The sequence below is a fragment of the Aedes albopictus genome, chromosome 3, assembly GCF_035046485.1.
Source record: "Aedes albopictus strain Foshan chromosome 3, AalbF5, whole genome shotgun sequence".
NCBI lineage: Eukaryota > Metazoa > Arthropoda > Insecta > Diptera > Culicidae > Aedes > Aedes albopictus.
In genome coordinates, this window is record NC_085138.1 from 196573078 (window position 1) to 196590495 (window position 17418).

The 17418-nt window shown below is 45.9% G+C and overlaps 1 protein-coding gene across 1 annotated transcript; it reads right to left on the bottom strand.

Moving 5' to 3' along the window:
- Positions 1-11984: 11984 nt before the first annotated feature.
- Positions 11985-17418, bottom strand: LOC134290521 (uncharacterized). The gene is made up of 2 exons (XM_062857679.1): positions 14549-17418; positions 11985-14154 (listed from the first exon to the last, which is right to left on the bottom strand). Exons 1-2 carry the CDS (start codon positions 17416-17418, stop codon positions 11985-11987), a joined length of 5040 nt encoding a protein of 1679 aa, XP_062713663.1.

Here is a 17418-nt window from a genome sequence, read left to right on the forward strand (position 1 = left end):
GTGATGCGATCCATGGATAGGGGGTTATTTATAGTGTTCGTAAGGTGATAGATTGTGTGGTGAATGAGGTGAATAAGGTCAAGTGGCACAGCACGCTTTGGTTGCATAACGTGTAGGCGTTATATACACTGTGCTGTCAGTGGAAATTGGAAGGAAGGGAAACGACTTTTTTTTCCCAATTCGTTTCTGGTTCTAGCGATGGCTATGAACATATGAATATACATGAGTTTTATATGTAGAGAAGAGAGAGAGAGAGAGAAAGTGGATAGAAAGATACAAAGTTGGATGAAAAGGGACGGGCCAGGGATTGAACCCATGACCTTCTGCATACGAATCAGAAGCGGTAGCCACTAGACCACCAAGCCCGTCTCGTGTTCCGCCGTTTCCTCTAAACCTGCACAAACCGGACAGTCGGGAGAAACCACATGACCGAATCAATGTGCATAGATACTGTCCGAAGCAACCATGGCCTGAAAGGACCTGAGTCAGGTGGGATATTACTTCTCTATGAAACCTGTTCACCGTACTTTCTACCCTCGGGATCAACCTGTGGGTCCACCTTCCTTTGGTGGAACTGTCCCACGCGCGCTGCCATTAGACCATGGAGGCCAAACTGTCAGTCCTTCGTGTGCCTCTTGTGCCGCGCGTTTCGAAGCACTCTATGTCCTTTCCGATAAAGATACCGATAAGCACCATATCAGTGCTGACGCATAGCGCGATACGATACGGTAGGCGCTCGCAACCCTCAGGCAAATTAACCTATAAGAACTTTCCAGCTTGCCACGGAGCTACACAAAACACGCGGTGCGAGACAGGACACAACACTTTTAGTTCTTACAAAAAATTAAAAGGGGTTTTAATTTGCCTTTTAAGTCGACCGGTTTCGGGCTCGACGTTGCCCATCTACAGGACGATGTCCGACTGATTACGTTAGGCACTAATACATGTGCGATTCGTCAGCTGCGGGTGCGAGATGTGATTTACTCTCGAGCTGACAAGGGGAACGCAGTGGTGATGATGGATAAACATGATTACGATTTTCGCGTTCTTGATATGATCACCTCTGGCCCATAGCAAGAGTGCAAATTTAAGAACGGGAAACCGAGAGAACTTCTTAATGCGATGGTTGAAGAGGCCAATGCCGTCCGCCAAAAAGTTGCGCGTTTGATGGGAGAAGACCGGTTGGAACGCAGGTTTCTCGTACCCAACCCGAAAGTTGCGTCGTTATACTGCTTGCCGAAAATTCACAAAAACCCAGTGGCGATGCGACCGATTTCATCAAACGTTAATACCCCCACCGAGAAAATGGCAGGTTGGTTAGTGAATGAATTACGGAAATTCCCGATAACCCACGGTAAAAGCGTCCGTAACTCTGTAGAGTTGGTAGAGCATTTGAAAGATGTCGAAGTTCGGCGTGGGGAGGTGTTGGTTTCATTTGATGTGACTGCGCTATTCCCTAGCGTACCAGTGGGCGATGCTTTGCGAAGCCTTCGAAGACATCTAGAAAGGAGTCGTGTACCGCATAACCAGATAGACGCTTACCTGCAAGTAGCCGAGGTCTGTATGAATCAGAACTACTTCTCGTTCCGGGGTAAGTTCTATAAACAAACCTTTGGTCTCAGCATGGGCAGAAAACTATCTCCACTGGCACTGCTGGCAAACGTTCTCATGAGCGACTTTGAAGTAGAACTGCAAAAAGAAAAGTTGTTCCCCGAGTGTGGAGACGTTATGTGGACGATATTTTCGCTGTTGTAAAGGAGCGGTATCTATCCCAGGTAGGGTCAAGTGGGGTAAAATGCCATTTTTCAAACTTTCATCGTTTTCAATGATAATTAGCCTCATTTGTTAGGCTTCCAAAGTGGTAACAGCAACTAGACAATATTTGCTCGATACTTCAGCAAAAATATTCACAAAACTATTGCATTTTCATCGATTTTAAGCGATTTTAAAAACTGATGCGTAAAACGGAAGTGGTGCAAAACGACCATCTGCAAGGGGTAAGATGCCACTTCATGAAAACATTCAAAAATTACGTCCATCAGTTTTCGGGCATTTCCGACTCCTTTTCCCCCCTCTGTCTCGCTTTTTTCGTATACTCAATAAATGGAGTGTTAACCCTCTCCCCGCAAAACGATGATCGTAATATTTGAATGACCCCTAACATGGAAAGCTTAGACATCAACAACCATGCGTCTCCATGTATGCCTCAATCTCGTTGGAAACACTTGGCTGGTAATAAAATCACCAGAAAACCTTAATTGCAAGCACGAAAAACCGGAAGTTGCCAATTTTCATTGGGAAATCAAAGGATTTTTCGTGGGTTTGGTGGCCTAGCTTCTAGAAGAATGTTTGATGCAAACATATCTTGACACCATTCACCTATAGCAATGATCAAGTCCCATTCAGGAATGATTTTATGAGTTGGGCCATTTTACCCCATCTTGGCATTTTGGGCTTTTTTACCCTACTTGACCTGCTGAATGTCCAGCATGAGAGCATAAAATTTACGCTGGAGAAAGAGGTGGACGGTGTAGTGGCAATGTTCACTCGGTAAAACTACCGAACCCTCTCAAAGGGTTCTCAAATTACATTGAGCGTACTGAGTTAATATGTAAAAATAAAGTTTAGTTCTCTAATGACTACGAACGTAACCGGTCACACATATAGTACATCCGAAATGTCTTCTTTTTATTTACTTTTTACGGATGTAACAGTGTCGACGAGGAGAAATGTGATTTGATCTTGCTGTGGGCGTCACGACCCCTGGTAAATGCTACCTTTTGGCGTGATTTTTCCATTCAAGTTTTTTTTTATTGGTAATAAAGCGTGCAAGTGTTTTTTTTTCGTTATGTCGCGTATTTCACAACAATATTTGTGTGTTTGTGCTTTTCACGTGATTTTTTTTTATGATGGTGGGTCAAGGAATCCAACAATTTTTTTTTTCACGTGTGTGCTTTTGACATAATGTTGTAATACATTTTCCTTGTATGATTTTTTATGTTCATACTTTCACGACCGTACAATGTACGTAACAACGTACATTACCGGCTGCCGCCCCGGTACGATATAGAGCGACTGAAGCAACCGCATGTTGCCACCGCATACGCGCAGAATCTCGAGGCAGCGTTGCCGGACGAGGGTGTGCTCGGTGTGGCCCCTCTAGAGGACTGCTGGAGTACAATCAAAGCAGCCATCAACAACGCAGCTGAGAGCACTATCGGGTACGTAGAACGGAGTCGACGAAACGATTGGTTCGACGAGGAGTGCAGAGCGGTTCTGGAGGAGAAGGATGCAGCGCGGGCGGTAATGCTGCAGCATGGAACCCGACAGAATGTGGAGCGATACAGACAGAAGCGGAAGCAGCAAACCCGTCTCTTCCGGGAGAAAAAGCGCCGCCTGGAAGAAGCGGAGTGCGAGGAAATGGAACTGCTGTGTCGTTCACAGGATACACGCAAGTTCTACCAGAAGCTCAACGCATCCCGCAAAGGCTACGTGCCGCAAGCCGAAATCTGCAGGGATAAGGACGGGAGCCTCCTGACGGACAAACGTGAGGTGATCGAAAGGTGGAAGCAGCACTTCGACGAGCACCTGAATGGCGAAGAGAATGTAGGCACGGAGGACCAAGGCAGCGGAGGAAATGACTATGTTGGTGCAGCAGAGGACGGGAACGAACCAACTCCCACGCTGAGGGAAGTTAAGGATGCCATCCACCAGCTCAAAAACAACAAAGCGGCTGGTAAGGACGGTATCGCAGCGGAACTCATCAAGATGGGCCCGGAAAAGTTGGCCACCTGTCTGCACCAGTTAGTAGTCAAGATCTGGGAAACCGAACAGCTACCGGAGGAGTGGAAGAAAGGGATAATCTGTCCCATCCACAAGAAAGGCGACAAGTTAATGTGTGAGAACTTTCGAGCGATCACCATTTTGAATGCCGCCTACAAAGTGCTATCCCAGATCATCTTCCGTCGTCTTTCACCTAAAGTAAATGAGTTCGTGGGAAGTTACCAAGCCGGTTTCATCGACGGCCGGTCGACAACGGACCAGATCTTCACCGTACGGCATATCCTCCAGAAATGCCGTGAATACCAGGTCCCAACGCATCACCTGTTCATCGACTTCAAAGCGGCATACGACAGTATCGACCGCACAGAGCTATGGAAAATTATGGACGAGAACAGCTTTCCCGGGAAGCTGACTAGACTGATAAGAGCAACGATGGACGGTGTGCAGAACAGCGTAAGGATTTCGGGTGAACTATCCAGTTCATTTGAATCTCGACGGGGACTACGACAAGGTGATGGACTTTCCTGCCTACTATTCAACATCGCCCTGGAAGGTGTTATGCGACGAGCCGGGCTCAACAGCCGGGGTACGATCTTCACGAAATCCAGCCAATTTGTATGTTTTGCGGATGACATTGATATTATTGCTAGGACATTTGGAACGGTGACAGAACAGTACACCCGCCTGAAACGTGAAGCAGCAAAGGTCGGACTGGTGGTGAATGCGGCTAAGACAAAGTACATGCTGGTAGGTGGGACTGCGCGAGACAGGACAAGCCTTGGCAGCAATGTTACGATAGACGGGGATACTTTCGAGGTGGTAGAAGAATTCGTCTACCTCGGTTCCTTGCTAACGGCTGACAATAACGTGAGCCGTGAAATACGAAGGCGCATCATCAGTGGAATTCGTGCCTATTATGGGCTCCAGAAGAAACTGCGGTCAAAAAAGATTCACCCTCGCATAAAATGTACCATGTACAAGACGTTAATAAGACCGGTGGTTCTCTACGGGCACGAGACGTGGACGATGCTCGAGGAGGACATGCAAGCACTCGGAGTTTTCGAGCGACGGGTGCTAAGGACGATCTTCGGCAGTGTGCAGGAGAACGGTGTGTGGCGGAGAAGGATGAACCACGAGCTCGCTGCACTTTATGGCGAACCCAGCATCCAGAAGAGAGCATGAGCAGAGATGAGCATGAGATGACCGTACAATTCGTAGTTGCTACTCCGTTACTGATCAGAACAGTCAACATTGCACAGGGAACCAAATGGATGGGGCCTGGGTGTGGCTTTCCATCCTCAATGTGCAATTTTGAAGGTTCAAAACTTTATATTGTCAGTACCGGCGCCGGCCACGTCCTTACGGTCATCGGGGGAAGAGAAGGAATGTTGGTGTGACATCCGTTGCTACTAGAGACCGTGTGTACCTCCGCATCCCCACGGTTGCCACAGGAAGGAAGTTTGTTAGTGGGAAGGGAAGGGATAGAAAGTTACATAGATCTGGATTCACATTGGTAAGTGATGTGAGCTATGCAACCCTTGATATGATTTAGTCTTCCGCCAGCCGGTTGTCGGAAGAATACAATAATTTTATTGTATGTTTGTGTATTAAATTTAATTATATACCGGGTATGAATAATTTTTAAACCACGCTTATGACGGATCAACTCGTAATAACGCACGTTTTATCTTATCGTTTCTCAGTCAGAAAATAAACTGTATGCAATTCCGTTTAGTGTTACTGCCAATGCTGAAAACCCGAAACCCGCGCCGTAGCTTTACGAGAAAACTGGACAACTAAACAAATAAAATCGTTGCACTTGAGTTTCACCTATGTTTTTGTATTACTTTTTTTTCGCGTTCCCGTGTTATAAGATTGCGGATAATAAAACCGTTGTACATATTTATTTTCCGCGAATGTTCGCAACGCGTAATATAAGTTGAAGGTGTGATGAACAAAAATACATTATCGTAAATGTTCGAAAAAGAAACCAAAATTATGGAACTCGGCACGAATAAATCAACGCGGAAAACGTGGTCTACTTGTCACTGTATCGTACGGTAATCTTGACCTTTCTAAAGAAAGGGATACTTCGCCGTTTTGATCGCTGATTGCCTGCTTGTAAATCTGAAATAGAAAAAAGTATTAAATTGTGATACGTTCTCCACTGTTATATTTTTGAAAATTGTTATTTATATATAGGTTAAATTTACCTCTACTGCCGTGTGCAGCATAGTTGTCCCATGTTAATAGGGATTCCCATAGAACATGGGACAACTATGCTGCACACGGCAGTCTATCCCTCTGAAACAAACGATATATTAGCAGTGAAAAATAAATAAAATTAAAAAATAAATAAATAATGTAAAAAAGTACACCAAATCTTGATCCTGGAATGTTCCTGCCTTTAAATAAACCGGGCTGGAAAATAGCAAGATCAAAACTTGAAATCGTAGATCTTACACCGTAACGCACCATTCCAAGGTGATCTACCCACGTTACGGGATACATGGCGAACCCAGCATCCAGAAGGTAGCTAAAGCCGGAAGGATACGGTGGGCAGGGCATGTTGCAAGAATGCCGGACAATAACCCTGCAAAGTTGGTGTTTGCTAACAATCCGGTTGGTACAAGAAGGCGTGGAGCGCAGAGAACACGATGGGCGGACCAGGTGGAGCGTGATCTGGCGAGTGTTGGGCGTGACCGACGTTGGAGAGCTGCAGCTGCAAATCGAGTATTATGGCGGCAAATTGTTGATTCAGTATTATCATGAATTTGATGTTAACTAAATAAATGAAATGAAAAAAATGAACTTTCACGACCGCTGGTAATTGTCTGCTTTTGGCGTGATTTTTGTAGTTTTTTTTTTTTCATTTGTATTGAAGTGTAACTGTGCCGTGCCAAGTTGTTCATAAAAAAAAATAATGAAAATTCCAGTGAATTTATTTTTTTGTTTTGCGGTGTAGCACTAACAGGGCGTATAAAAACCCCTTTTCATGTGATTCATGGAAGCCAAACCGGTTGCTCGAGAGATCATTTACACCCTCAGTTTGCCTCGACAAACTGTTAAGGATAATCTTTTCGAGCACCTTTACCGACGGGTGTCCGGGTGGTTTCCCCGCCTTTGGCAATAGAATCAGGTTCTGCCGTTTTTAAACTTTTGGGAACATCTCGGGAGCCTCTGCAATAGCTACTTTTAAGGCCAGGTTCGGAATTCCGTCTGGACCTGCCAATGCATATATGTCCCCTACACATTTGTACGCGTTAGGCTCTTTGGTTCTTATACGATGTAATCTCACCGTAAAAGTACGTATACCAGGAAAACACTGATTAAGTCACAGCTTGGCTTATAGACGCTCCGGACGCACTTCCTCAACCTAGTTGAAGCCAGAAGGACTGCATCGTTTTGCAACCCACAAACTTTGATAATAAACAATTTTAACATTTTTCAGAGAGTTTAGAGTAGTGCGCATCATTGCGTGCAACCAATTTCGTGCAAATCCCTGTTCTCGAACCGACCCTGTTTCCTTGCAAGATCTTTCGCTCGAGATTTGTTTCAACAGAGCACCGAAGCACTCTGTGCTCGGTAATAAGTAGGTGCATATTTGTATGCAGGTCCCAGGTATAATTTGTTACCGTAATTAATGGTGGAATATCTCAATTAAGCATCTCCGCTTGAAGAATGCTACTTTAAAAATCAATTTATCATTCCGGAATTTCTTGACCGCGCGATTTGTTCCGCGTGAATCTCTTCTCGCATCGCTCGCTCTGCAGATATATCCGGTGGCAAATGGAGATCATCTTTGATTCGGAGGCGCTCGCACTAAATTCAACTTACCCGGGCGTTTAATTTCATGCTCCTTTGTTTGAGGATGCCCGTTTTTTATTTTATTTTTTTTGCCATAGCTCAATTGTTTTGTTTCTGAGAGCTTCATTTCGGTCCCTTCTTAAACTGTTAATTAGATTTGAATGTGACTGAGGAAAGAAATAAGACGGACGACGATGACGAAAAATCCTGCGACTGTCAGGATGTGTAATTCATAATTCTGTTATGAATGTCGAGTGAATGCAAAAACATATCACATATCACAATGGAGCGGAAATTAATAAGGGTTAATAAAGAGCATTTTCCAAGTGGCATTGTTTATTCATTACCGCAAAACTGTGGGCACACCGTGCAGAAAGTAAGAGCGAATTAACGCGACACTTGAAAAGTGCTGAGAGAGTGCTGTTTTAATCACGTAACATTAGGGTCCTTCTTCTAGCGTTTTATGGAAATATTAACTTAAAAAGCAATATGCATTCATTGCTTTCTTCTGTTCTTCATCTAAACATTCTATAAACTACTCAGCCATCTAAGTTTAAGTATACAGCATTCAATTTCCATATAACTTCTGATTCTATCTTCGGCTTCCGTCTTTTATTTTCAATTTTATATGTTCAATTCTTTCTCTTCTGTGTTTTTTTTATTTTATTTTTATCTTTTGTATTCTCGTTTCTGCATTCTGTTTTTTTATATTGGTCTTTTCATCTTACTGATTTTTATGCAATTTTTAAACTTCGTCCAACATCCACCCTGTCATGTTTTTTTTTTGTGTTTTCGTTTCAAAACCTGTTGATATTAATTTCCCTAATATACCGTGAAGCCGTAAAACAAAACACGGCATTCATTTCGTCAGAGACTGAATCCTAACAGCTTGTTCCGATTTCCTCTCGACATGTAGATATGGAGACCACAACAGCCAACAGGAGGCAGAAGCTCAACCGAACCGCGCCGAAAGCCAGACTTCCTCAAAGTCTGGTATTGTGCGATTTTTTTCGCAATCGAGTGGGAATCTTTGTGTTCGGCTTACCCTTTTACATTCTTCTATGTTTTATGAAATGTCCTGCAGAATGGGGATTTTTGAATGGAACCTGCAAGTGGTGAACGCGGTCCTCCTCTATAGGAGTGTGGGCCACAATAATGAAAACATGAGAAAATGGGATGTTTGTTTGCAGTGCCGTTGCTCGTTGATAAACATTCGCTATTATATGTTCATTAAACGATTAATCAACTCTAATGTGCTGATATGCTGGCTGCCTGGGAACGAATAATAATTCCGAACAATGCTTCAATGTGAATGGCACATACGGCTTGTAAATCTTCTCGACATTCGATATCTTGGGTATTTCAATATTGTATTTATACGATTAATTAAAGATGAGTTTGTTCCGGTCAAAATCTGATGTCATGCACGGGTTCCTGATTGTTGTTAGGTTTCAACTATTCAAAGCGGGCTTGGTGGTCTAGGGACTATCGTTTTCGTATGCAGAAGGTCCTGGATTCAATCCTTGGCCCGTGCCTTTCCTAATACTTTGTATCTATTTGTACTTTCTCCCTCCTCTCTACATATAGAATTCATGTACATTCATATGTTCGTTCGTAGCTATCGCTAGATTCCGAAACGAAGTGAAAAAAATCCGTTTCCTTGTTTCCAATTTTGACTGCACGATGTCTATCTAGTTATGCAATCATGCGAACCGCAATTCTATCACCTTACGCCTGACATCCCCGCATCAATGTGTGATCCGTCTGTCAACCATATCCTACCAACACTTCGATATCCGCATGAATTTGTGCAGACGCAGAGGTATCTTCGGTCTGTGGATACAAATGTTTGCAATCATCACTTCCTTCCTCTTTGGGCTTGGTGGTCTAGTGGCTACCGCTTCTGATTCATATGCAGACCTGGGTTCAATCCCTAGCCCGTCCCTTTCCTTCTACTTTGTATCTTCCTATATAATTTCTCCCTTTTCTCTACATATACATCACATGTATATTTACATGTTCATAGCCATCGCTAGAATAGAAACGGATTGAAAAAAAAAACCGTTTCCCTTCCTTCCAAACTTTTACAGCACAGTCTCTCAATCATATTAGATAACGCCTACAAGCGAACTGTACCGCACATCTTCAGAATAATAAAAACACACATTTCTATCACCTTACCCTGGTATCCATGCATCAATGTGTGAACCCCCTGCCAACCATATCCCACCAACACTCCAACATCTGCATGAATTTGTGCTGACGCGCAGAAGTACATTCGGTCAGATGTGGATACAAACGATTACAATCATCGCTTCCTTACCCTTCCCCACATTGACCAGCAACCTGACGTGGCAGGCGCAATTGTTGCCTAAAAATAGAAGATCACCAACGCTCACACACTGAAGATGCCTGCTAGTCCCCGGCAGATATCTCATTGGTTCTTTGTGTGAGTGTAGCTGATCTGGCGATTTTGGAGTAGCATCTACGGGCGGTCAATCAAGCTCAAGCTCAGGCTTATATGATAGAACAAAAGCAAATTTAGCATACAATACCCAGGTAATCAATAAGCATTTAAATAAGCAGTATTCCAGTTTCAAAACTGCATTCCACCTGCTTACTGCTGTATAATAGCAGTTCGACTGCTAAACTGCCCTAAACAAGCAATAGAACTGCTGCTTAACATCTGACTGTTGTTGCGTAGCATTTCAAGTTCACGGTGTACTTTGGTTAATAGGCATCTGATCTGCTGCTTTAATGCCACAGTGCTGCTATTTAGGAGAGATGAATGATGCTAAAAGTACAACACAACAACACGACCACAACTTTTTTCCTTTAGAAACTCATTAAGAGGAAATCTTAACACCCTCCACAGTGAATCGCGTTCGGTATTTTTTACCGAAATCTCAACTGCTGAGCGTTCGGTAATGGATTTCACCGGAATTCTGTAAAAAAATCGGAAAAATTTGATTGTTTATCTGTCAAACTTTATCGAAGTTCGATAAATGTTGTCAGCTTACCGATTTTTTCGGTAAACAAAACTTAACGGTGGAGATTTCGGTAAAATATTACCGAAGTCGGTGATTTTAACCAAGTGTGTTGAAACCCCATTGAAAACCTCTGGAACGGTCATGTTACGCTAAAATGCCTCGAAATCCCCTGGAACGCCCCTGAAACCCCCTTGAAACTTGAAACCCCCTGGATCACCCCTGACACCCCCTCCAAGTAGAACACTTGTCACAGAAGAGTCACGGCGGCGAAAGTTTTTGTTACCCAGAAATCACTGTGATTTACTTCTATCAAGTAAGTATTTATTTGTTAGAAGCAAGTCACAGTTCCTTCTGCGCGACAAAAACCTGCTCTGCCGTGACTCGCCTGTGACAAGTGTGTTACTTGGGTGGCCGTAACGCCACTGAAACCCCTTAAATACCCCTGGAACGCCACTGAAAACGCTCGTAATGCCCCTGATATGATTGTACGACATTTGCCAGAATCAATTTGCCAGAATGATTTTCGCCAAAAAACCATTTGCTAGAATATGCTATTTCCCAAAAAGCCATTCGCCAGAATGGATCTTTTCTCAGAAAACCGTTTACCATAATGGACCATTCCCCAAAATTAAATATGAAAGGGGGTTCGCTAATCGCTAAGTTGGGGGGAGCGCTAATTCGGAATTAGTGCGTAAATCGAGGAAGCGTATTTTTTCAGGGTTAGTTTGTGAAGATCACTACACTGTGAAAAGATTACAAGTTATTTAGCTACAATCAATAATTTATCAATTTGCTAGGTGTGGAGCGGACCTGGTGTGGTGCTTAGAACACAAGATTATCATGCCGAGGACCTGGGATCGAATCCCACTCCCGACATACTCACAAAATGTGGGTTCTTCCTTCGGAAGGGAAGTGTTCGCGGATTTAGCTCAGTGGAATTGGTTTTTCGATGGAATTTGGTGCATCAATAAAAACTCGCGTGCTTTCGATACAAGGCGTTTATTCAGACTAACTTTTTCTCAAAACAAAAATGAACTCTCCTCCTTTACTCTCCCTCTCACACACAGCGCGAGCCGAGGGGCTCATCAAAGCATCGTTGCGCGACGCATCATTCTCCCCCCGTTGAGTCCGCAGGCTCAACCGACGGAAGCAAGCAGATCTTCGCAACACCTCGTCGAAACTCCGATGTAGCCGTCTTGACGGTGACCACTCGTACAATTCCATCTGCACCCGGATGGGTGGCCACGATTCGTCCAATATGCCATTGATGTGGTGGGGTGTTATCGTCCTTGAGTACCACCAATGCACCGATCTTGATGTCCGTCACTCCGCTATGCCATTTCGGTCGAGATTGTAGGTGGTGCAAGTACTCAGCCGACCATCGCTTCCAGAAATGCTCCTTCATCAGCTGAACATGTTGCCAACGGCTAAGTCGACAAGTCGACCAATCTTCACCTCGTCGTATGACGGCTCCGGAATGCTCAAGGCCGGTCTCTGAATGAGGAAGTGTGACGGCGTCAGCACCTCGACATCGTTGGGATCGTTGGAAACCGGAATAAGGGGCCGGCTGTTCAGGATCGCCTCGCATTGTGCCAAAAACGTTGACACTTCCTCGAACGTCAGCTTGGTCTCGCCAACAACTCGTTTTAGATGGTGCTTTACTGACTTAACGCCAGCCTCCCAAATGCCGCCGAAGTGGGGGCTGCGTGGCGGTATGAAGTGCCACTGGATTCCCTTGGAGATACAAAAATCAGCCAGCTTCCTCTGGGTCGCCTGATCCTCGAATAACTGGCGCAAAGCCGCCAGTTCGTGATTGGCACCAACAAACGTAGTGCCATTATCAGAGTAGATGTTAGCTACCATACCTCGTCGACTAATAAAGCGCTGCAAAGCAGCAATGAAATTTCCAGCCGTCAAGTTTGAAACAACCTCCATATGTATGGCCTTAGTGGCCATGCAAACAAACACGCAAATATACGCCTTGTATACTACGGTCTTCCTACCTGCTTCCTTGAGGAAAATTGGACCCGCGTAGTCGATTCCCGTATTCGAAAAGACAGGTGCTGGAGTAATTCGGTAGTCCGGCAAATTTCCCATGTACTGGGCCACTGGACGGGGGTTATGGCGACAGCACACGTGGCATTTGGAAATAATCTTCTTGATCAGCATCTGCGCGTTGATGGGCCAATATCGCTCACGGACAATCGACAACAGTCCGCGCTGTCCGACGTGAAAGTTATCCTCATGTAGTTGCTGGATGAGTATGGCAGTCACATGGTGCTTCTCGGGTAACAGGATCTGGTGCCTTCCATCATAGGGAATCGACGAATACTTCAACCGGCCTCCGACTCTGATCAAACCATCCGTGTCTATGAATGGGGCCAGTCCACTGTACCTGTTCCGCTTCGCTTCATCACCAGCCAGAGAACGAAACAGCTCACGAAACTCCTCCTTCTGTATTTGCTTCAAAATGGCATGAAGTGCATCTGCCATCTCTTGCGCCTTGAGCTCCAAAGTGTCACGGTTCTTAGTGCGGACGTTCTTGCAGAACCTCAATACATACGCCCACGCTCTGTGTAGTCGTCGAAAGTTGCTCAATCTGGTCATAACAATCAACGGCTTCGCTTGTACAGTGGTAGCAACGACCACCGTTGGCTTCAGTTCAGGTACCTCGTTGTCACTCAGCTTGATTCGTTCATCGTTGTACTTCGGATCCAGTTCCCACAAAAAAGGGGAGGAATCCCACCACAAATCCATTGTCGAAATTTCAGCTGGAAGCACCCCTCGCGAAATCAGGTCTGCTGGGTTTTGCTCGGACCGTACGTACTGCCATTGATAGGTTTGCGTCAGCTCGAGTATCTCTGCTACACGGTTCGAAACGAATTGGTTCAAAGCAAGCGGTGATTTTTCCAGCCAGCACAACACCACTTGCGAGTCGAGATGAAGTGTCACACTCTTGAACGGAATTCCCATGGCTGCTACCGTTTTGTCGACCAGCCGAGCCAGTAGCAAAGCACCGCACAACTCCAGGCGTGGAATCGTCATTGGCTTGAGGGGTGCAACACGCGATTTGCTGCACACCAGATTGACTTCAACCGTTCCATCAGGGGAGATGCACCTTGTGTACAAGACTGCCCCGTATGCGCGTAGTGACGCGTCTGCGAACCCGTGAAGTTCGGTTTGTTTTGTGTCGCTCCTGACAACGCATCGTTTTTTCTGCAAAGTGTTCACAAGTGGTAGCTGTCTGCGGAAGTCGATCCACATTTTCCTTGGTTCTTCCGGTAATTCATCATCCCATTTCAATTTCAGCCGCCACAAGTCCTGCATTAGCATCTTCGCTGTTGTGATGACCGGGCCGAGGTAACCACACGGATCGAAAAGGAGACCAACTGCAGAGAGAACACTTCTTTTGGTCGGAACCTTCTCGTCAAGCGGCGCAACGTTGAACCGGAAATAATCCTCGTGTTGATTCCAGATGAGACCCAGTGTCTTTATCGCGTTGTTAATATCGGCATCTTCGAACTTGACTTGCGATTCCTGTAGCTCGGTCGGAATGCTACTCCGAACGACTTCACTGTTGGAACCAGTGTTGGTAAAAACTCAAATTCTCAAATCTCGTGGTTGAGTTGTTTCACGCGCGATTCTTGACTCGCCAAACTCACCGCCGAAAAAATCATGCATGAGTTGACTCATGATTCCACTCATTGCTTTATTTCTTGGTTTTGTTATTATTTACATCGAAGCTTGTAGGTTTGCATGATAGAACAAAAGCATATCTAGCGTACAACACCATTGATTGTCGTTCAAATTGATTGGAATTCGTTTTACAAGCAAACGAGATTTCGGCGCTTGACTCGTGAGAGCGAGATTTTGCATGAAAAACTCGCGCGTGAGAAAACGATTCAGAATCGCGCGCGAGATAGCTCACGCAGGAGCGGTTCATGAGTGTGATTTGAGTGTGAGTTTACCAACACTGGTTGGAACAGAATTTGTGGACTCCAAATCCACCTCGTCGCAGCATCTCCGTCAGCTGCTCGTAGATTTCGATCACTTCTTCAGTAGTATTTCCTCCGGTGAGAAAATCGTCAATATAGCTGTTTTCTTCGACCACCTTCGCCGCGACCGGCAAGTCCGATGTTTCGTCCTTCGCCAACTGCATCAGAGCGCGCGTAGCCAAGTAGGGCGCGCTGGAACAACCGTACGTAACAGTTGTCAGCTCAAACGTTCCAACTTCATTCGTCGAGGTGAGCCAAAGGATCCGTTGATATTTCCGATCGTCCTTATGGATTTGTACCTGGCGGTACATCTTCGGGATGTCTGCAGTTAATACGACCGGAAAACAGCAAAATCGCAAGAGAATCGTGATCAGGTCCTTCTGCACCGTTGGCCCTACGTCCAGGGCGTCGTTCAACGAAAGACCGGACGAGGTCTTCGCCGAAGCATCAAAAACCACACGGATTTTTGTCGTTGTGCTGGACTCCTTGTACACAGCATGATGGGGTAGAAAATAACAATCGACGGGGTTGTCGAAAACCTCGACCATGTGCCCCAGAGCTTGGTATTCGGTCATGAACTCCGAATAGCGCTTGAGTTTCGTTTTGTTGGCAAACGATCGTGGTAGCCAATCAAATCGACTTCGAGCGGTTTCCAAGGAGTCGCCAAGTTGACCCTTGTTATCGTTGAATGGCAACCTCACAGTGAATCGGCCTGTATCGTCACGAAAGTGCGTTTGCTCAAAGTGTTTCTCGATGGCTTGCTCCCTTGACGTCAGTGGCGATGCTTCCTGGACCGTTTCCAGTTCCCAGAACTTGACAAGAGTATGGTTGATCTGTTCTTCGCGTAGATTCAGTTGACAGATGCCTCCTTGTGGACCAGACGAGTGCCCTTTCACCGGTCCGCTGACGACCCAACCCAGGTCGGTCTCCACCAGCATTGGGGCTCCTTCTGCAAGCTTCATGCGGCCGTTCTTCACGAGGACAAAGAACAGCTCGGCGCCGATAATCATCTGGATCTCCTTTGGGACGTGGAATGATGGATCCGCCAAATCAACGCTCGTCGGGATGGACCAAGACCGGATGTCGACCTTCATCATCGGTAGGTTGGTGGTTATCGTTGGCACCACCAGGAAATCTAAAATAGCGTTGAAAGGATTGACACGAGAACTGATCTTGGTGGTTAGCTTGAACTTAACTCGGGTTTCAGCGTTGTTGAGTCCGCTGATCGGTAGGTTGATATTTTCCATTGGCAGGTTCAATCGCTTGGCAAACGCTTCGGAGATCAGATTCGAATCAGAACCCGAATCCAACAGAACACGACACGGCAAACCGACGTTACCGGATCCGGCCACAAGCACCTCTGCCGTTGAGAGAAGCACTTGTTGTTTCAGCATCAGAGACGTGGCGCAGTTCACTGACCCGGCCTGTACTGCTACTTCCTGTCGTTCTTCAGGCTTCGCTGGTTGTTCGCTGGGTGCACTGCTGGATTGTTGAACGGGCTTGTCGTCGTGAAGCAGACTGTGGTGCTTCCTCTTGCAACTCTTACACGACCTTTCGGAATTGCAGTCGACCGTACGGTGACCGCGTCGCAAACAGTTAAAACAGAGCCCAGCTTGCTTCACCTTGGCGTACCGGCTGCTGACGTTGAGCTCCTTGAATTGACCACACTTGTAGATAAGATGATCACCGTTGCAGCAGTGGCACACCTCCTTGGTTTGTACGAAATTTCTGGCTTGCGGGATCTTCTGTTCTGGTTTGTTCTTCGGCTTCAAGGTAGTTCGTGGTTCAGCGTATCCTGTCATCTTCTGCAAAATCCGGACTCGTTCTCGTAAATAATCGATCATTTCGGCGTATGCGGGAAGTTCGTCTTGGGCTAGCTGCGACTCCCACAGCTTCCGCGTTTCCTTGTCAAGACGTTTGGCGATCACGTTGACCAGGATCATCTCAGCTAATCCTTCAACCGGCAATTGGCGATTTTTAAGGGCATCAACGTGTTTGGTGCAGGTGTCGATTAGCTTGCGTAGTTCCTCGCCGTTCTCCGCCGTCATCTTCGGCAGGCTCAGCAAGGCGTCGATGTGCGTGTCGATTATGAGACGTTCGTCTTCATATGCATCCTCCAGCATTTTCCAGGCAGCCGAGTAGTCATTATTGTTAATGACATCCTGATCGATCTTTCCGGCTGCACTTCCGACTAGGGCGTTCTTCAAATGGTACAGCTTGATAGCTGTAGACTCGTTCGGATACCTTCCCATGATGGTCTGGAACATGCACTTGAAGGAGTACCAATTCTCCAGATTGCCATCGAAGGTTGGCAATGGGACGTGCAAGTGCGGAGGCATGTTAGACACAGCCGTCGGTTGCTGAGGAGGGTTGTATGCAGGGGCCAATGCATTCAGCTTGCTCTGTTCTTCTCTCGCTTTCCACTCCGCAATTCCCGATTGGATGTTCACGTACAGATGGTCGTACATTTCTTCAATTTGGATGTTTTGGAGCTTGAAATCCTCTCGTTGGTCTCGGGGAACAGCATCGCAGATCTCCAAATAGCTCCTCTCCACCTCATCATAACAGCGCCGAAGGTTCTCCAGCTGCAGGTTCAGCCAGTGGATGTTTTTATCCGGCTGATTCATGCCTGCGTGGATCCGCAACATCTTTTCTTTGGCCATATCACGGCGATCAACCGCCTTCTCCAGCCGCTGAGCCATGGCCTTCTTCACTTGTGCTCGGGTTTTCAACAATTTTTGCACTTTTATCGGTTCGTAGCTTGTTGGCTCCCCAATCAAAGCGTCGAGCAGATTTTTTGGGGTTATGTTCCGCGACGCTTGTGGGGTTTGTTCTTCACTCAT

Bases quoted from the DNA above. Each gene is read 5' to 3' on its own strand.
- LOC134290521 (XM_062857679.1), bottom strand. From the start codon at position 17,418: ATGAGTGAAGAACAAACCCCACAAGCGTCGCGGAACATAACCCCAAAA. The intron at 14,155-14,548 runs GTAAACTCACAC...TGGTTCCAACAG, and splicing joins TTCTGTTCCAACCAGTGTTG to TGAAGTCGTTCGGAGTAGCA.